Raw genomic sequence first — 20966 nt, forward strand, 5'->3', positions numbered from 1 at the left:
GTCTATGCAGCCATAGTCTATGGGAGCCCACCAAGGAAGTCTATGCAGCCATAGTCTATGGGAGCCCACCAAGGAAGTCTATGCAGCCATAGTCTATGGGAGCCCACCAAGGAAGTCTATGCAGCCATAGTCTATGGGAGCCCACCAAGGAAGTCTATGCAGCCATAGTCTATGGGAGCCCACCAAGGAAGTCTATGCAGCCATAGTCTATGGGAGCCCACCAAGGAAGTCTATGCAGCCATAGTCTATGGGAGCCCACCAAGGAAGTCTATGCAGCCATAGTCTATGGGAGCCCACCAAGGAAGTCTATGTAGCCAACCGCTTCCGTCCTTTGCCTTGAAAACTCTACAGCTGTCACTGGATGGCACTTCCCACCACCAGGCCTGTGGCCTCCCAAATTCAGCACCCTCTCCTGTGACGTCACATCCTCCTCTCCTTGCTGGAGACAATGGCAGATGAGGATGCGTGCTGCGTTGGGGTAGAAGAGCAGTATCACCCCCTGGGGCATCTCTCTTTGTGACGCACACAATTCCCACTGGAAATCCTCACAGATGTAGAATGAGCCAGTCTCCCCCCCGCAAATTCGGAGCCAAGCGCATTCACCCCACTCCACCCCACCCAGTCCCTGCTAGCCAGATCTCTTTAAACACAACTGAGGCAGGAAAGCGAGGGCTCCAAAGGCAGTGGTCGATCTCTTTTAACTATTAAACCTTTCCTGGAGGCACTGTGGGAGTGGAGAGGTGAGCCTGGGAAATTTCCCGTGTCTTCCCTCCACCCACAATTCCCCCCCCCAACTGTCTGCAGTCCAGGCAGGCAGAGAGTTGTTTCATGCCATGTGGGCAGTGGATACCGGCAGGCTGTAGGATGACTGCCCTTCCGGGCACGGCGATTTTGTGGCACGCCAGTCCTACTCTTGGCAAAAGAACAAGGCCGGCGGAAGCGGCGTCATTGCCAAACAGAGCACCACGCCCTTCCCCGGCTGGACAGAAGATTCCATTCACGCGGGACCCAGGTTTCAGCGCCCATCTTCTTCATGTGACATGCAATTCACTTTTGGAAAGCCACGAGTTAAAGCCACCGGCAGTGGCTTCGCAAAGGCATGCGGCTGCCCGCACAACGTCTGCAGACATTTGGTCAGATCCAGATCAGCTCTTAAGAGTTTTGCCTCTTGCCGCTCAGCGGTCCGTTTCCCTCATCTGGGAAATGGGTACAAGTCTATACAGGCCTGCCTTTGAGAAGACGTTTGGCTAAGGGCAAGCAGTGGCAGCAATTTACTAGCTTTAACTGATTGCAAAGGGGAACTGAGCACTTCCTTTTGGAGGATATTCTTGAATGAAAATAACCAGGCGACCTGAGCACAGGATCACGTGATCTGAGTTCAAATGCCCACTCAGCCACGGTTTAGCAAGACTCCAAAAGGCGCTGTGGGCAGAAAATGAGAGTCGTCCTTGAGAGAGGACATTGGTGTGGTCAAGTGTTCAAAATGTTGGCTTTGAACTGGGGGGAGACGGGTTCAAGTCCAAGTCCTTAGTCTGGCCCACAGGGACCATGGCTCCGTGGCAGAGCATCTGCTTTGCAAGCAGGAGGTTCCAAGTTCAATCCCCAGCATTGCCACTTACAAAGGATCAGGTGACGGGAAACACCTCCGCCTGAGACCCTGGAGAGCGGCTGCCGGTCTGAGTAGACAAGACCGACTTGGATGGACCGAGGGTCTGACTCAGTTGGAAGCTTCACATGTCTGTGTGTAAAAGCTCCCAGGCTGCCCTCAGGGCAATAAGAGTAATCATGTCACAGGGTGATTGTGAGGGGCAAAATGTCCCTTGTCCACATAGGCTACCCTGGGCTCCTCAAAGGAAGGACGGGATATGAATGTGAGGAATGGAAGGATCCCCCACAGGCCCTGGAACAAAGTGAAAAATAACAGAGATCTAAAACCAACTTTACACATTCAAGAGTGTGACTACATTTTCAAGCAGAACACACACCCCTCTACTGAATTACACCTTTCATTTAGTCGCCGTGCCGAAAACGAGAGATAGGAACTCCGCTTATGAGGAACAGAGAAGGAAGCAGCCCGGGGGGGGGGGGGGGAAGAGGGGATGTGTGGAGGATCTGTGATAATCATCTTCGGTTATTACACATATCTATTCTCCCTCTTTCTTTCTCCTTCACCCCCATTTTCTTATCTGCTGACATTTGGGGTGGCTCCCTAATTACCCAAGAAAACGAACCTGTCCCAATCTCCCCCCCCCTTTCCCGAGCTGCTGCTGATTCCTGGTTGAGCCTGCTAATCACGTATGCGCAGTCACACCCCGGAAAATTCGTTCCCATAACGAACGGGGGGCCGGGGGGGGGGGCGGGGAGGTGTCTCCTCACGCTTCGGCCACTCCCCCTCCCCCGCCTCGCCCCGCATTAAATTGGCGTAATATGATTACGCGCGGGATAAATGAAGAAACCCGCTAAAGTTCATTAGAGGCCCGCCGTCGCCTAATGCGGACAGATCGCTCATTACGGGCCGAGCCTGGAGAGACGCCGCAGCCGACGAAGCAGCTCTTCCCGGCTTTAATTGCCTCATGACAAGGCAATCCACCACCTCTCCCCGAGCCATTAATAACTGCCCGCAGCAGCAGCCTTCCCCTCCCAGAGCTCCGTCAGCCGGTAAATGAGAGGAATGCGTCCGTTGCCGCCTCTCCCCACCGCGACCACAGACAGGCCATTGATCAAATCTGGCAGGCGAGGGAGGCCATCTTGCTATATCGCCTCATTCTCGGAAATTCGGCGCAGCTCTGGCCTGAGGCGTTCAAACCCCTTGACCTTCTCGCTCGCGCTTTCTCTCTCCCCCCCTCTCCTTACAGAACCGTGGCTCCCTTCCTCCGCTCTTGGCACCGCCGGTCAATTTAGCCGCTACGTCAGATAGACAGATGGATCGATAGGTAACAGGGAGACTGGGTGTGTGTGTGTGTGTGTGTTTGTGTGTGTTGGAGAACCGGGGTTAAGACCCCCGGCTCCGCTACCGGCTTCCCAAAAGGCCCATGGGCAAGTCACTCAAACGGTACGTCGAGAGGACTCAAGGAAGTCAGTCAAATGTCACAGCTTCTCTGCCGAAGGAAACCAGAGATCTGGAAGCCTGTGTGAGTGTGAAGAGCTCCACGCTGCGCTGTCACCCCCAAAGCTCACACTCCGGGACTCTCGTGTTAATTAATGCAGAGTAACTACGGTTCCTCTCCCCAACCCGCCACCCCCGGCTTGTCCCCCCAGCCGACGGGGTCGCATAGCCAGGCTCCGGTGGCCTCCCTGCAATTCCCACAGCTGTGGCGCTTCAACACAGACGGCCTCAGTCCGCGCTCTGGCCACTTTTTCCTGCAAGGGGACAGCAGGGTTCCTCTGCAGATTTAGGGGATATGTCTGGTAACGTTTGCTGCCCTGGCTGGGTTAATCCAAACATGCAGCAGTTTGTTTCAGCGTCAACACAAGCAGCGGGAGCTGGGAGCTCTTCACTTCAAGGCAGCCAGAGGCACAAGGGGGAAGGGGGGGCTGTTCTGAGGTGTTTTGTACACTTTTTGCCAGTCCTTTGGAAAATCACACTTGGGAAGTTTTTTTTAGAAAAAAACCCAAGAGCCTACATTTCATGCTGCCATAGCACTGGAGAGTGCAATGGCAAAGAAGAAAAAGTAGGCATGTAGTGACCATGGTGCAGAGTGGTAAAGCTGCAGTACTGCAAACCGAGCTCTCTGTTCACAACCTGAGTTCGATCCCGGCGGAAGCTGGGTTCAGGTAGCCGGCTCCAGGTTGACTCAGCCTCCCATCCTTCCAAGGTCGGTAAAATGAGCCCCCACCTTGCCGGAGGGAAAGTGTAGAAGACTGGGGAAGGCAATGGCAAACCACCCCATAAAAAAGTCTGCTGTGAAAACGTGATGTGACATCACCCCAGAGTCGGAAACGACCAGTGCTTGCACCTTTACCTTTACCTTTTTAGTGACCAAATGGCATAACTGTGCCAAATTTAGTTCATGAGGGAGGGATGGGGGGAGGAGAGATTGGACTCAAGGAGGAGATTTCACTCAAGGAGTCTCAGAGCAGTTTATAATCTCCTTCCCTTCCTCTCCCTTCAACAGACACCCTATGAAGTAGGTGGGCCTGAGAGAACTCTGAGAGCACTGTGACTAACCCAAGGGTGTCACCCAGCAGCTGTATGCTAAGGAGTGGGGAATCAAACCCGGTTCTCCAGATCTACACCAAACTGGCTCCAAGAGGCTGCTGTTTGACTGGTCATCTGGGGGTGGAGGAAAGCGTTGTCAACTCAAGGCTGACATCTGGCAGCCAAGTAGGGTTTTCAAGGTAAAAATTTTCAGAGGTAATTTGCCATTGCCTGCCTCTGCGTAGCAACCCTGGACCTCCTTGGTGGTCTCCCACCCCAGCACGAACCAGGACTGACCCTGCTTAGACTGAAGAAAAAGACTGCAGACTTATACCCCGCCCTTCTCCCTGAATCAGAGACTCAAAGCGGCTCACAATCTCCTTTATCTTCCTCCCCCACAACAGACACCCTGTGATGCGGGTGGGGCTGAGAGGGCTCTCCCGGCAGCTGTCCTTTCAAGGACAACTCCTGCAAGAGCTACGGCTGACCCAAGGCCATTCCAGCAGGTGGAAGTGGAGGAGTGGGGAATCAAACCCAGTTCTCCCAGATAAGAGTCCGCGCAGTAAACCACTACACCAAACTGGCTCTCCCTGATTCAATATGATCAGGTCAGTTCAATTATCTAGCTATTCTTCCAACTCCCGTATCTTTTTTGGAGGGCGACAAAGGCCTGCCGACAGTTCTCCCACGTTTCTAAAGGCCAACAGTTTCCAAGAAAGCCACAGAACAAAAGCATCCAAAGACTTCTGGCGCAAACTTTCCGTCACCACCCAGAAAAAGAGGTGAGAGGACAGGGCCGCTCCGCCATACCCCTTTAATAACCAGAAGGTGACAAGCCTTTGCATCCCAAGTCTCCAACAGTTCACTGTCAGGAAGGAGCCAGCCAGCTCTCGAGAGGAACTTGCTCCGTGGAGATTATGGAAGCCATAAAACGCTAATGAGTGCTTAACTACAGCAATATTTAATTAAAAAAAAGGGGAGAGGGGCTGTGAGCGGCTGCTAATTAACTGAAAATTGGTAATTTCCTAGCCATTAACAGCTTATTTTCCACTCATCTGAACACAGGCACGAAACCAAAGCTGAGCCATAAACAGGAGGCAGGCGCCTCAGTGAGGGAGAAGGTCGCCCACTATGGCGTTATCTGGTTTACTGACGGAGGCAGAAGAAAGCTCAGCCTTGAGAGGGGCACGTTGGTTGCTTTCAATCCCCAGGCAAGGACGGGTCCTCAATGGCCCTCCTCTGACCACCCACTACTCTGGTGTCCCTCTCCGGCTTCTCTGCTTCCCCTCCTGGCCCCTGGGTTCGGATCTCCCTCCCCACAGCAGCTGTCCAGACCCGGCTTCTGCGGAGGCTTCATTGCCATTTCTGTTACCTTTGTATTCCGCAACATTGCTCTGGGAGACAGTTTTGGTGAGAAAAGGTGCAGAAGGATAGAAGAAGAAGCAGAAGAAGAAGATGATATTGGATTTCTATCCCGCCCTCCACAATCTCCTTAATCTTCCTCCCCCACAACAGACACCCTGTGAAGTAGGTGGGGCTGAGAGAGGTCTGACAGAAACTGCCCTTTCGAGGACAACCTCTGCCAGAATGCCCCAAGGCCATTCCAGCAGCTGCAAGTGGAGGAGTGGGGAATCAAACCCGGTTCTCCCAGGTAAGAGTCTGCACACTTAACCACGACCCCAAACTGGCTCTCTTAACGGGATGAAAACTGACACAAGTAGTCTGACTGTTCCCCCCCCTCCATTTTAGCTTGTCTGCATCTCTTCCAAAGAAGCCTCTCACAATACAAGAACTCGTGGGCATTTGATGAAGTTGCTGAGCAGCCAGGTTAAAACGGATAAAAGGAAGTACTTCTTCACCCAAAGGGTGATTAACATGTGGAATTCACTGCCACAGGAGGTGGTGGCGGCCACAAACATAGCCACCTTCAAGAGGGGTTTAGATAAAAATATGGAGCACAGGTCCATCAGTGGCTATTAGCCACAGTGTGTGTGTGTGTGTATATATATATATAAAACTTTTTTTGCCACTGTGTGACACAGAGTGTTGGACAGAAGAACATAAGAGAAGCCATGTTGGATCAGGCCAATGGCCCATCTAGTCCAACACTGTGTCACAGAAGAACATAAGAGAAGCCCTGTTGGATCAGGCCAATGGCCCATCCAGTCCAACACTGTGTCACATAAGAACATCAGAGAAGCCATGTTGGATCAGACCAGTGGCCCATCCAGTCCAACACTCTGTGTCACATAAAAACATAAGAGAAGCCATGTTGGATCAGGCCAATGGCCCATCCAGTCCAACACACTGTGTCACAGAAGAACATAAGAGAAGCCATGTTGGAGCAGGCCAGTGGCCCATCCAGTCCAACACTCTGTGTCACATAAAAACATAAGAGAAGCCATGTTGGATCAGGCCAATGGCCCATCTAGTCCAACACTGTGTCACAGAAGAACATAAGAGAAGCCCTGTTGGATCAGGCCAATGGCCCATCCAGTCCAACACTGTGTCACATAAGAACATCAGAGAAGCCATGTTGGATCAGACCAGTGGCCCATCCAGTCCAACACTCTGTGTCACATAAAAACATAAGAGAAGCCATGTTGGATCAGGCCAATGGCCCATCCAGTCCAACACTCTGTGTCACAGAAGAACATAAGAGAAGCCGTGTTGGATCAGGCCAATGGCCCATCCAGTCCAACACACTGTGTCACAGAAGAACATAAGAGAAGCCATGTTGGATCAGGCCAATGGCCCATCCAGTCCAACTCTCTGTGTCACATAAGGACATAAGAGAAGCCCTGTTGGATCAGACCAGTGGCCCATCCAGTCCAACACTCTGTGTCACACAGTGACCAAAAAACCCAGGTGCCATCAGGAGGTCCACCAGTGGGGTCAGGACACTAGAAGCCCTTCCCCTGTGCTCCCCCCCCAAGCACCCAGAATACAGAGCATCACTGTCCCCGGACAGAGAGTTCCAACAATACTCTGTCGCTAATAGCCACTGACGGATCTCTGCCTCATATGTTTACCCAATCCCCTCTTGGAGCTGTCTAGGCTTGCAGCCACCACCACCACCTGTGGCAGTGAATCCCATGTGTTAACCACCCTTTGGGTGAAGGACTTCCTTTTATCTGGTACCAACAAGGCCCGAATTCTCGTTCTTCTTCTAGCAAAATGAATCCCAAGACGCACTGTGAAGCTCAGGGGTTCTGCTGGGAATCCCATATCCGCATACTCATCAATTTAGGAAACTTTCATGCCACCTCTATAGAGAATGGCTTCAGGTGCCTTCCCATTTTGTTTTAAGGTTCTAGTCCTCTAGAAAAGGGGTGTCAAACATGCGGCCCAAGGGGTGAATCAGGCCCCCGGAGGGCTCCTCTCAGGCCCCTGAGCAACTGGCTGTCATCTGCTTCCTTCTTCCTCTCTCTTGCTTTCTTCTGCATCACAGCTTGTTTTGCCAGGCTTGCTCAATCGCACAGGAGCTACAGAGCAAAGCCTCTATTTTCTCCATTGGCTGAGGCTCCTCCCTTGGGGAGGAAGGGTGAACTTGCTTTACTGGGCTCTCTCAAGCGCACAGCAGAGCTACTGAGCCAAGCCTCTCTTCCTTCTATTGGCTGAGGATCCTCCCCCTCCTGGTCTCCTAGGGAAGGAAGGAAAGAGCCAGACCTTCCTTTGCCCAGTTCCCTGGAGCCCATGGGAGAAATACAAAGAGAGCACCTTTAAGACCAATGAGTGCTAATATTTTAAGCACGTTTTAAGTTTTTTAAAAAATATATTTAATTGTGTTTGTCTGTGTCCTTTATAAAGTTGATATCTCTGCTACCTAGACTTAAACAGGTACATACACGGCCCGGCCCAACAAGGTCTCATTTATGTCAGATCCGGCCCTCACAACAAATGAGTTCGACACTCCTGCTCTAGAAGAAGAAGAAGAAGAAGAAGAAGATATTGGATTTATATCCCGCCCTCCACTCCGAAGAGTCTCAGAGCGGCTCACAATCTCCTTTACCTTCCTCCCCCACAACAAACACCCTGTGAGGTGGGTGGGGCTGGAGAGGGCTCTCACAGCAGCTGCCCTTTCAAGGACAACTTCTGCCAGAGCTATGGCTGACCCAAGGCCATTCCAGCAGGTGCAAGTGGAGGAGTGGGGAATCAAACCCGGTTCTCCCAGATAAGAGTTCGCACACTTAACCACTACACCAAACTGGCTCTCTAGAAGGTGTAAACAAATCACAAGTCCAGTGAGTTGAGGGGGCTGGAACTGCAAAAGGGCTGTAACACTCCTCCGGTCTCCCCACTTCCTAAGCTAGCCTGCTGTAAGCACTCAGCTGCTTCCCACCCCCACCCACCCCCCGCCCCGCACACGTTGCCAGCTCCAGCACGCTTGGCAGAGAGAGGAGCCAGCGAGGGAGCAGAGCGGTTTCCAGCTGTGACAGCTCCCGCTGTCCTTCCGCCGAGGGAGGCTAGCCAGGCTCCAAAATGTGTCACTTCGTTTCACGTTGCCTGCCTGCCTTGTGCCGACAGGAGTTCCCCCGCCTCACTCCTCTCGGGGAGGACAGCGGCGTCGGGCTGGCAGCTTCCGAAAAGCAGGCGGCGTCACCGGCTCAGCCATGCGCGTCCTGATCGCCTCCCGGGGGTGGCCGAACACCGTTCCCTGCTACGACCCGCTGCCCCATCACCGCATGGGGGGGAGAGACGACCAGCGGGGCTTCTGCCTCTTCCGAAGCGGCAGCTGCACTCAACTCGAGTCAGGAGGGAAAGTGCTGACTGCGGAGGCCGCAGAGCAAGCGGATCAAAATCGATACAGCACTCCGCGTCGTTCCCCCCCCCTCCCCAACCAGCGCTGCAAGAAAGGTTGGCTGTATATGTTGCACCAAAGTTAAAAAATTACATATATCCAGAATTGCATACTGAAAAACGCACATGCGGCCGACATAAAATCTGCCTTGCTGGACCAGATCAGTCTACCTCAGCATCCGATTTTCTGCACCCATTAGCCAGGTGACCCTCGGAACTTGCCAGCAGGAATGGAACGGCCCCCGCTCCCTCGTTGTCTGTCCTACCCAGTCTCTGGCAGAGAGTTTCTGCACAAAGAGGTTCCAGTTAGCTAATCCAAGCCTGATTCGTCGTTATGGGGTTTTGAAGGACGTGAAAGCTTTCTTCTAAGGCGGAGAGAATGCTGCAGAGAGGAACGGGAGGATAGGAGGGAAACACCGCTGGAAGCCGTGAAGGAAGGAGGACAGTTTTGCACTGTATGCTGCTGTTAAAGAAAAAGAAGACGACTGCAAATTTATACCCTGCCCTTCTCTCCAACCAGAGTCTCAGAACGACTCACAATCTCCTTTATCTCCTTCCCAAACAACAGACACCCTGTGAGGAGGGTGGGGCTGAGAGAACTCTCACAGCAGCTGCCCTTTCAAGGACAACTCTTGCAAGAGCTATGGCTGACCCAAGGCCATTCCAGCAGCTGCAAGTGGGGGAATGGGGAATCAAACTCAGTTCTCCCAGATAGGAGTCTGCACACTTAACGACTACACCAAACTGGCTCAAAAAGTAATCAAAATATGTACATAAGTGCCACCATGGCTTTTTTTGTAGCAGGAACTCCTTTGCATATTAGGCCACACCTCCCCTGGATGTAGCCAATTCTCCAAGAGCTTACATGGCTCTTTACAGGGCCTACTGTAAGCTCCAGGAGGACTGGCTACATCAGGGGTGTGTGGCCTAATATGCAAAGGAGATCCTGCTACAAAAAAAAGCCCTGAGTGTCGCCAAATCACAACTGACTTGCAGCGGCCCTAGCAAGGGGCTTTGCAGGCGAGTGGGAAGCAGAGGTGGTTTGACATTGCTTTCCTCTGCAGGGTCTTTCTCAGTTGTCTCCCCTCCAAATATGGGGTCTGCATTGCTACTGAGATCTCACAACATTGGACTATACCATGCCGCCTTCCCTCCCACAATCAAAATTTGTTGTTGTTGTTGTTCAGTCGCACAGTCGAGTCCGACTCTTTGTGATTCCATTGACGAAGTCACGCCAGGCCCTCCTGTCTTCCACCATCCTCCGAAGTCTGCTCAAATTCCTGTTTGTTACATCCGTAACACTGTCCAGCCATCTCATCTTTGGCCGTCCCCTTCTTCTTTTGCCTTCTGTCTTTCCCAGCATCAGGATCTTCTCCAGGGATTGCTCCCTTCTCATTTGGTGGCCAAAGTATTTGAGCTTCAGCTCAATCAAAATACCTGATCAAAATTCAGTACTAAGAAAAGCAAATTTTAAAAACCAGCAATTTGGCATAAATGACAGGATCTGTGCGTTGGGTTTGGCAAGTTGGAACACTTCAGTAAGTATAGAGTTAACTGTGTTTTGTTACTCAGCAGGAAGTCGCATGTGTTTCCTGGAACCAATCTGTCATCAAGTGAGAAAGCCGGCAAATCGTGTAGGAGGTCTCAGTTAAATCAACTGAACTTTAATGTTGTGTTTGGAAATCGATGTACCAGCTATTCTGCATTTTGGAGTATCTTTTCCGGTCTTCGTTTGCTTGGAGAAGAAGCACCATTCCTTGTTGTAGTTTTCTAGTAGTAAAGTCTCTGTTGTTTTCAGGGGTTGGACTAGATGACCCCAGAGATCCCTTTCCAGCTCTATGATTCTATGATCCCAATGTACCTTTTCCCTTGCTAGTTTAAGTAAAGCAGTTTTCCTTTCAAGCATACACATGGACTCTGTCTCTGTTCATTACTCTGCTGATTTTAACTTCTGAAAAACATATATTTTTGTTGTGAGAATACCTAACAACATGTGAATGCTGCTAGTCACAGGTGTGGAACACGAAGTTGCATAGAGCATTGCCGGTCAGACTGCTGGCCACTGGAAACCTTATTCACCTCCCTCCAGGACATGAAATTTTACACTTTCAAGTAATGCCTATCACAAGATCTACACTTGGGGGGGGGGGGGGGGGGCGGGAAGGCAAACTGTGAATCAGGAGCCACATGTGGCTCTTTCACACATATCGTGTGGCTCCTGAAGTCCCCCCACTCTGTCAGCCAGCCTGGAGAAGGCATTTGTCTCTTCAAATCATTTCTCCAAGCCAAGCCAGCTAATGGCTTGGAGAATGCATTTAAAGTTAAAGTTGTTTTCTTGCCACCTTTCACTCTCTCTTTCTCCCCATCTATTTTCCTTCCTTCCTCCCTCCCTCCCTATATCTGACATTCCTTTCTTGCGACTCTCAAACATCTGATGTTTATTGAACATATGAAGCTGCCTTATACTGAATCAGACCCTTTGTCCATCAAAGTCAGTACTGCCTACTCAGACTGGCAGCGGCTCTCCAGGGTCTCAAGCTGAGGTTTTCTACACCTATTTATTTGAACCCTTTTTAGTTGGAGAAGCCAGGAATTGAACCTGGGACCTTCTGCTTGCCAGGCAGATGCTCTGCCACTGAGCCACCGTCCCTCCCCTTCTATGTGGCTCTTAACGTTAAGCAAGTTTGGCCACTCCTAATTTACACTCTTGCTGCTGCCTCTTTCACATGGAAGCCCAGGTGCTCACGCTGCTGAATTTGTCCTTTGCTAGCAATGGCCGGCTTGTACAGGGTGTGAGCTGTATGTTCACAGAATGCCTGCAAGCTCAGCTGCAGTGCTTAGCGACTGTGCTTCTTTTGCTCAAAAGCTCTGCACAGGCAATGAAGCACCTTGGGATTATCATCATAAAAGGTGTCTTGATTGGTCAGTCGCAATAGCTTCGAAAGTTGTGGGGAAAAGGTCCCTTGCTATTCAGCATATGAAGCTGCCTTATGCTCAGTCAGACCCGGGGGCTATTTTTTGTAGCAGGAACTCCTTTGCATATTAGGCCACACCCCTCTTATGTGGCCAATCCTCCAAGAGCCTACAGGGCTCTTAGTACAGGGCCTGCTGTAAGCTCTTGGAAGACTGGCTGCATCAGGGATGCGTGGCATAATATGCAAAGGACTTCCTGCTACAAAAAAAAAGCCCTCAGACCAATTGTTTATGTAGATCAGTACCATCGACTCTGATAGGCAACAGCTTTCCATGCCCCCTAGCAGAGGATACCCCACCTCCTACTGCCCCAGATTTTCTAAGTCACAATGCCAGGGGTCTGAAGGCCCTCCTGAGTGTCCAGTCAGTCATTTGGTGGAGACGCAAGGGAGGGCCTTTTCAGTGGCAGCCCCACAATTCTGGAAATCCAGGGAGGTAAGCTTTCCCCCCTCACTGTCAGTCTTTCGGAGGCCACTGAAGATTGTTTTATTTAGGACTGTATTTGATTTTGCTACTAGTGGTCCCGAGTAGGGATCTTAAATTCTGGTTTTTCACTTTTGGGGGTGGGGGGGGGGTTGGGGTATTTTTGTATTTATATGTGCATGTGTAAGTGTGTGCACCTGGAAGTCGTGGTGACCTCTGGTGACTGACCCCTACTGGGGGACTGGAGGACATTTAGAAAGGTGGCTGAATAAAGCCTGCTCCGCCTTCCGAGTCTTGGTATTCCTTGGAGATCTCGCATCCAAGTACTTGCCCGAGTCAGCTGTGCTTAGCTTCCAAGATCTGGTGAGATCAGAGCAGGGCATTTTCAATTTTATTGTATGTATTCAATTTTATCTATATTTAAAAGCCACCTTGAGGTTACAAGGAAGGGAGGAAGATGACTAATAAATGCTTTAAATAAATAAACCTGGGACCCTTTGCATGCAAAGCAGGTGCTTTATCATTGGGCTAGAGCCCTTCCTCAAATGAATACCCGCTAATCTCAGAAGAGACATTCCTTCCTATCTCAGAAAAGGCAATGTCTCTTCTCAGATAGCAAGAGGCATTCATGCTTTTTATAAGTACTTCTGCTAAAATAAGTTTTAAAAGGCTAACAAAACAAGCAACCAACCTTGCTCCTCCACTGCATAAAAGGCATCTATCAGTTGGGGGGGGGGGGGAAATCAGTTCAATCAACCATATAATGAAGCCCTTGCATTCAGTCTAAAGTAGGAGTGTCAAACTCATTTGTTCTGAAGGCCAAATCTGACATAAATGTCAGGCCGGGCCATGTGTGTACATATTTAAGCTTAGGTAGCAGAGGTATGAACTTTATAAAGAACACAGACAAACAAGATTTAAAAAAAAACTACTTAAGGAGCCTCAGCCAATAGAAGGAAGAGAGGCTTGGCTCAGTAGCTCTGCTGTGCGATTGAGAGAGCAAAGCAAGCTCTCCGTCCCCCCCTTCCTCCCCAAGGGAGGAGCCTCAGCCAGTGGAGAAAATAGAAGTTTTGCTCTGTAGTTCCTGTGTGAATGAACAAGACTTGCAAAGCAAGCTGTGATGCAGAAGGAAGCAAGCGAGAGGGAGAAGATGACAGCCAGTTGCTTGGGGGCCAGATAGGAGCCCTCCAGGGGCCTGATTTGGCCCCCAGGGCCACATGTTTTACACCCCTGGTTAAAGAACTTCATGTGTCTGCCACAACAGAAGCAAAACTTTTACATTTTCTTTGTAAATAGGTTCCCAATTCTGCTTCTGAAGCCGCTTTTGGACTTGTGTGCCCATCTGAAATCTGTCAAACAGCTCAGCCGAAGAGATTTACAGCAGGGGTGACCAATGGTAGCTCTCCTGATGTTTTTTGCCTACAACTCCCATCAGCCCCAGCCAGCATGGCCAATGACTGCGGCTGATGGGAGTTGTAGACAAAAAAAAACTGGAGAGCTACCGTTGGCCACCCCTGTCTTACAGTCATCATTTTAAATCAACAGATAAGCATACAGAAAAAAAAAATTGTTTTCCCCCTCTGCGCAGTTCTGCATTTAAGATGGACCTTTTCTGTCATACCTGATTCTCAAAATAGCTGGCATCCTAAAATTTTAAATACATGCACATATACACAGAGTATCCAGTGGGATGACAGATAAAATGGATGTTCTTTCCTGCAGAATTATTTTGCAGTAGAGAAAGATGAAAACAGCTGGATTGCACAAGGGAAGTTTCCCACAGCACTCCAAAGTAAATTTCTCTTCCGGGAAGCCCAGAATTTGCAGCACATCTGGCAATTAACTGTAGACCCCTAGTGGCCAACAAGCAAATCGCACCTTTCCCCTGTAACACACTCCGGCATTCCATCTGACTCCCAACCAACTCAGCTGGACTTCCGTACCTTTGACAGAGAAGCTGATGGCCTCCTCATCTGAGTCACTGCTCATCTCAAAGAGGTCCTTGAACTCCTTCTTGTCCTCCTCTTTCTGCTCTCCTGGTTTCTTCCGCTTGATTTCAGGGAAGTTCAGTTCTTCAAGCTGCGAGGGAGCAAGGAAAAGGGAGACCCATGTAAATGAAAAAGCAGGCTTCAGCAAGCCAATCCCCTGTGGCTGCAACAACACAAGAAGCAAAGCATGACACTGCAGGCATCCTTTGGTCTGCTCTCCCAGCATCAGGATGACCCAAGTCAAAATCCCCCGTGGGTGCGTGTCTAAAGCGACCCTGGTATCTCTAATATTTCCAGCCCTCCAGACATTCAGAGGTGCTTTGCCATTGCCTGCGCCTTTGGGTAGCAACCCTGGACTTCCTTATTGGACTCCCTTCCAAATGTAGACCATGACTGACCCTGCTGAGCTTTCAAGACTGGGTCGGTCTGGGCTACTTAGGTCAAGGCAAAAAACACATTTTGTTGCTCACTCCTAGTCTTGGCTTTTCCATCAGAAGGAAGTTTGTATAATTTCATGCACCAATCAAAGCGTCTTCCAAAACTTTAACTTTCTAGTCCAGGGGTGCTGAACATGTGGCCCGGGGGCCGAATCAGGCCCCCGAGCAGCTGGATGGCATCTGCTTCCTTCTCCCTCTATCTTGCTTCCTTTTGCATAACTGCTTGCTTTTGCGAGGCTTGCTCAATTGCACAGGAGCTATAGAGCAAAGCCTCTATTTTCTCCATTGGCTGAGGCCCCTCCCTTGTTTTTCCAGGCTCTCTCAATTGCACAGTAGAGCTAATGAGCCAAGCCTCTCTTCCTTCTACTGGCTGAGACCAAAGATTGCTAACGTTTTAAGCATATTTTACGCTTTTTTAAAAATATATGTTTGTGTTTGTGTCTTTTATAAAGTTTATACCTCTGCTACCTAATCTTAAAATAGGTACACACAAGGCCCGGCCCGACCCAACCTGACATGGCCTGGCCCAACAAGGTCTCATTTATGTCAGATCCAGCCCTCATCACAAATGAGTTCGACACCCCTGATCTAGTCAGAACACACTTTGGGGGGGGGGGGGGAGAGTGGTTTGGGATTACTGCATTGGGATTTTCCTCCATAACGCGCATTACTTCGCATCTTTTCCATGTGCGTTTCATTTGCCAAACACCCGGCCCAAATCCCTGGCATAATTCAATCCTTTCATGGACTGACCCCTCCATAAAAGAAAAAGTCCTAGAAATCTTAGAAATCTAAGATTTCTAAGATCTTGGGATACAAATTTAACAAAGTTGCAGAGACTTTTCTGTCGGGATTACAAATGGAAAAATTTCCAAAAGAAGATAGAACTTGAATCTGGTTCTTGCTCAGCTGCTAGGACATTGTATGCGCAGTTGTGGAAGCAAGAAAAAATACCAGAGAAATGGGACTGGATTGTAAAAGTTATGAAATGGAGTGAAATGGACAAGTTAACAAGAACCTTAAGAGACTATGATTTAGAAGTATTTAAGATGAAGTGGAAAAAGTTCAGAAGATACGTAGAAAAAGAGTGGAAAATAAAAGGACATTGGACAATTTCTGATAATGACTAAGTACAAGAGGGAGGAGGATATTAATTTTGGTTCTTATTAATTAAGGGTACCTTTAATATTAAGATTTTAAGTATATACCGCCGGCAGGGGTCAAGTAACGGGGGGAGGGGTGGGCAGAAAGTAATATATGGGATAGATAAAAAAGTAATTATTAATGATGTAAGAAATTGAAATTTATTACCATATGTTACTAATAAAATTGTCCTCATCTCAAAAAGGGGAATATTAGCCTTTGCCTGCCAGTCTGCTAACAGACAATCTGGATCGTTCTGAGCCATCACAGACTGCCATTTTGGGGTGTGGGGAGCTGCTTTTTAAAAGCTCCCTTGCATTAAGATGGGGGGTTTGTCAGAGAGTGTGTTAGAAGAGGAGGCAGAAGATGACATCCCAGAATGTTGGCAATACCCTCCCCCACCCCCCACAAACACAAGGCAAAACTTCAAAAGTCACAAACACAGAAGCCTGATAATAAAGACACCTGAATTCAGGCTGGGGAGAGGCTGCAACTGATATGCTGATGTTTAGGGTCACAGTCAGTGTTCCCTCTAAGCTGAGTTAGTGTGAGCTAGCTCACAGTTTTTCAGCCTCTGGCTCACATGTTTTCGTCTTAGCTCAAGAAAAATGGCCCCAGAGCAAGCTAATTTTATACAGCAGCTCACAACTTTAATGCCAGCAGCTCGCAAAGTAGAACTTTTTGCTCACAAGACTCCACAGCGTAGAGGGAGCATTGGTCACATGTAACCCTGAGCTGTACAACATTTTTTATTTTTCCTGTAAATTTTTTATTTCTCCTGTAAAGTTTTGGAGACTCTCAACACACGCATCCTGCCCCTTCGTTTCACACCCTAGTTCAGCATTCTGCCTTCTTTGCAGCTTGAACAGTCCTTGCAATAATGGGGATGCCATGAATTATGCACAGAGGAAGGAATTATTCCTCTGACCCTAACCGGTCCTTCCACTGGAATGGTTCTAACTTCAAAGCAGTCAGGGCCCATCAAAGGACTATGGTCCAGAAGAGCGGATTGGAGCCGGGGCTACACCTGCTCGTGCCGTCCATTTCTTGACCCTAAATCTCCTCCAGGATTAGGATTTAACTGAGCAGACCAACTTCCCCAGCCCCCTCCTCTGCTTTCTGTATTTCACTCAACTGCCTTCAATGCTTCATGGCTCCGGGGAAGGGGCACGCTCCGTTTTATGTTGGGGCAGGGGAAGAGCCTCTTCTTTAAAAAAAAGATCAAAAGGCTATTGTTATTCTTATTTTTTAACCTGCATAGGGAATCCAGCCTCATTTCACTGCCTTGCTGGAAGCTCTTGCACCAAAAGATATATTACAAGCGGTTCCTTATTCTGCAGTTCCCTGGAAGCACAGAAAAGCTGTGAAATTAAGATCCTTAAGGACATCAGGTTTTTAAAAAAGTGACGTTTCTAGCCCTTATGATTACAAAGGAATAACTTTCCTTAACTTAACAGCTGGCAAAAGGCACGGGAAGCCAGAAAATTGTCTGAATGAGATTCCAGAAGGCAGCGATCCAACGCTCTGCCTAACAAATGGAGAGCCAGTATGGTACAGTAGTTAAGTATGTGGACTCTTTATCTGCGAGAACCGGGTTTGATTCCCCACTCCTCCACTTGCAGCTGCTGGAATGGCCTTGGGTCAGCCATAGCTCTCGTATGAGTTGTCCTTGAAAGCGCAGCTGCTGCGAGAGCCCTCTAAGCCCCACCCACCTCACAGGGTGTGTTGTGGGGGAGGAAGGTAAAGGAGATTGTAAGCCACTCTGAAACTCTGATTCAGAGAGAAGGGTGGGGTATAAATTTGCATTCTTCTTCTTCTTCAAATGCTTTTTCTTGCCTTGTGTTTAGCAAAAATGGAATGACTCAGGGCTTTTTTTGTAGAAAAAGCCCAGCAGGAACTCATTTGCATATTAGACAACACCCCTGACATCACCATTGTTCAACATAGGGCTTTTTAGAAAAAGCCTATCAGGGACTCATATGCGTATCAGGTCACACCCCCTGACATCACCATTGTTTCACACAGGGCTTTTTTGTAGAAAAGGCCCAGCAGGAACACATTTGCATATTAGGCCAAACGCCAGCCGGAATTGTGTTCCTGTGCATTTCTGCTTAAAAAAAAGAGAAAACCCTGGAATAACTTGTGAAAAGCAATAAAAACTATGGCATAAATTATGCAAAATAAGCAAAACAGGTGGTGGTGGGAAGTGCCCTCAGTTGCAGCCAATGGCAACCTTGTAGGGTTTCCAAAACAAGAGATGAATGTAGATGGTTTGCTGTTGCCTGCCTCAGTCTAGCAACACCTCCCCCCCCCCCATCCGTTCCAGGAGTCCCTGGTGATCTCCCATCTAAATATCAACCAGGGCTGCCCCTTTTTCACTTCTGAGATCTCATGAGATCAGGCTAGCCTGGGCGATCCAAGTTAAGCCTTGCAAGATATACACTGAGTCAATAAATCCAAGCGGGCAGCCGTGTTGGTCTGAAGCAACAGAACAAAGTAGGAGTCAATTTTCACCTTTAAGACCAACAAAGTTTTACTCAGAATGTAAGCTTTCGTGTGCTAGAAGCACACTGCATCTAGCAAACAAAAGGTTACATTCTGAATAAAACTTTGTTGGTCTTAAAGGTGCCAACTAACTCCTACTTTGTTCTACTGAGTCAATCAATAAGTTGCAGTCAACTTTGCCCGCCCGGCTGGGCAGACTCCCGCAGCTGGCGCCCTCACCCGTTCTTTGCCCGAGATCTCCAGCTGTATCTCCTTCTCCCTCAGCTTCTTCCAGTGTGCATAGTAAGTCATCAACGGAGTCCCTTCTTCTTTGACTGCCTTCTCCCACTGATCCTGTAGGCGACGGAGAGAGGGAAGTTAAGTGTTAAAGTGTCAGCAATCACCTGAAAACAATCTCGCTGAGGGATCGGGGAGGGGAGAGGAACAACAAGCTTGGCCTCCAAACCATCAACTGTCAACAAGCTTGGCCTCCAAACCATCTTTCCCCAGCAGGACACATGCATGGAGCCTTTGTTTGCAGACATGTACATGCAGAGGGCTCTGGGGGAAAGGGGGGGCCTCTGAAAAAGCAGGGGTCCACACAGAGAAAGCTCGACACGCGCTTCGTCTGAGATGGGGTGGCCAAACTGTGGCTCGGGAGCCACATGTGGCTTTTACACATCTTGTGTGGCTCTCGAAGCCCCCACCGCCCCATCAGCCAGCATTGAGAAGCATTTCTCTCTTTAAATCACTTCTCCAAGCCAGCCGGTGGCTTGGAAAATGCCTTTAAAGTTGCTTTCTTTCCACTCTCCTTTCCTCCTCCTTACCCCCATCTATTTGCCTTCCTGCCTGCCTTCCTTGTGGCCCTCTAGCATCTGATGTTCATGTCTTGCGGCTCTCGAACATCGGATGTTTATTCTATGTGGCTCTTATGTTAAGCAAGTTTGGCCACCCCTGGTCTAATCCAACAAGGGTTGGGATCAGAAACTGTGGCTGTCTTCCCACATATCCCAAGTGAACGTTCACTGCACCCTGTAGGTAATCCATTCAACATGCGCTCATCAGTACATGGCATCAAGACCCTGGATTTCTTTCATGGTTAACAGTTGGTGGGTAGTAAAGGGGAACAAACATGCGCTTCAGACTTATATGTACACCGGGTCAAAAAAATTATATGCTGCCTTCATCGATTTGAAGGGTGCTTTTGATTCAATAGATAGAGCCCAACTATGGATCAAGCTAGGTTACCTGGGAATGGACCCTCGTTTGCTGTTTCTCTTGAGGAAACTTCATTCTAATACCTTTTGCCAAGTGAAATTTTCTTCTAGCGGTGACTTGACTAGTAAAATCCCAGTGTTAAAGGGGGTAAAACAAGGTTGTGTGCTGGCCCCACATCTTTTTAATTTATTTTTAACTGACCTGGCACAATTTTTGACCCCTATCAATGGTCATCCGCCTAAACTTGCAGGCCGAGCGGTCCCCTTATTACTTTATGCCGATGACACTACCATCCTCTCTTGTACAAGAGTGGGCCTGCAAAGGTATTTGAACACCTTTTATGACTACTGTAATTGTAATTCACTTACTATCAATTATACCAAATCTAAAGTAGTTGTCTTTTCAAATTGCTGGGGCCCACAGAGATGGTTTATTGGCAATTCAACAATCGAGCAAACAAAAAATTTTAAATACTTGGGGATCACTTTTAACCACAAGTTAAGCTGGGTTTCACATCGTAACAACACCATCAACTTGGCTAAGTGTTCAGCTGCTCAAATTAAACAGTTTTTCTTTGCAAGGGGCAACCAATTAGTTCCAGCAGCTATTAAAGCGTTCAAAGCCAAAACGCTTGCCCAAATCCTCTATGGTATCCCTATATGGATCTCAGCTTTTACCAGGAAAGTGGAGGGCATTCAAGCCTCATTCTTTAGACAAATTCTTGGTTTGCCAAAATGTGTGTCCTACTTTGCTCTCTGCTCTGAAGTGGGTCAGTCTTTGGTGGAGACAAAAGCCTGGATTGCAGTGTTTAAATTCTGGCTCAAAATTCATTTTAGAACAGATCCCAACAGCCTTCTTGATTGTATGAAAAGAGACCCATATTTTTCGTCCTGGACAGCAGTGCTTCTGTCTAAACTCAATCAATTGGGGTTAGAGGTAGATGATTTTTCTACCTCTGAAGAGTCATATATCTTCAGATGTATTAAACTGAGACTGTGGGAATTGGAGGAAACGAAATTACGGCCAACTCTCCCTTATACTTGCTCTCCAGCTTCCTTAGGTCTTTATGCTTTTTGTGGCAAAATGCCCAATTATCTATCAGACCTAACCACTCCAAGTCATCGCAGGGCATTTATGTTGGCCAGACTAAACGCGTTTCCCTCCAAAGTTTTACAAGGGAGATATCAGCGAGTCCCTTTAGCCGACAGACTTTGCTCCTGTGGAGCAAATACCCCTGACTCAATCCAGCATATATTGCTTGATTGTTCTTTTTACCATAACCTCCGTAAAGATTTATTTGGCAAGCTTTCTTTTTCTCCAGATTTGTCTATTCTGCCACCCTGTTATTATTTATTGAGTGAT

At 48.7% G+C, this 20966-nt stretch overlaps 1 protein-coding gene and 1 non-coding gene across 2 annotated transcripts in view; both read right to left on the reverse strand.

The window, feature by feature from the left end:
- NOC2L (NOC2 like nucleolar associated transcriptional repressor) overlaps positions 1-20966 on the reverse strand; it is a 107444-nt gene that overhangs the window by 13163 nt on the left and 73315 nt on the right. Inside the window, exons 16-17 of the mRNA XM_060259440.1 lie at positions 18627-18740; positions 14278-14413 (exon numbers count right to left, since the gene is read on the reverse strand). Of these exons, the coding sequence (XP_060115423.1) occupies positions 14278-14413; positions 18627-18740 (250 nt within the window). The remainder of the gene's footprint in view (positions 1-14277; positions 14414-18626; positions 18741-20966) is intronic.
- TRNAA-GGC (transfer RNA alanine (anticodon GGC)) lies at positions 11517-11591 on the reverse strand. Its single transcript has one exon. It is a non-coding gene; the product is annotated as a tRNA-Ala (tRNA).

Source organism: Heteronotia binoei, chromosome 18, assembly GCF_032191835.1.
Source record: "Heteronotia binoei isolate CCM8104 ecotype False Entrance Well chromosome 18, APGP_CSIRO_Hbin_v1, whole genome shotgun sequence".
Lineage (NCBI taxonomy): Eukaryota > Metazoa > Chordata > Lepidosauria > Squamata > Gekkonidae > Heteronotia > Heteronotia binoei.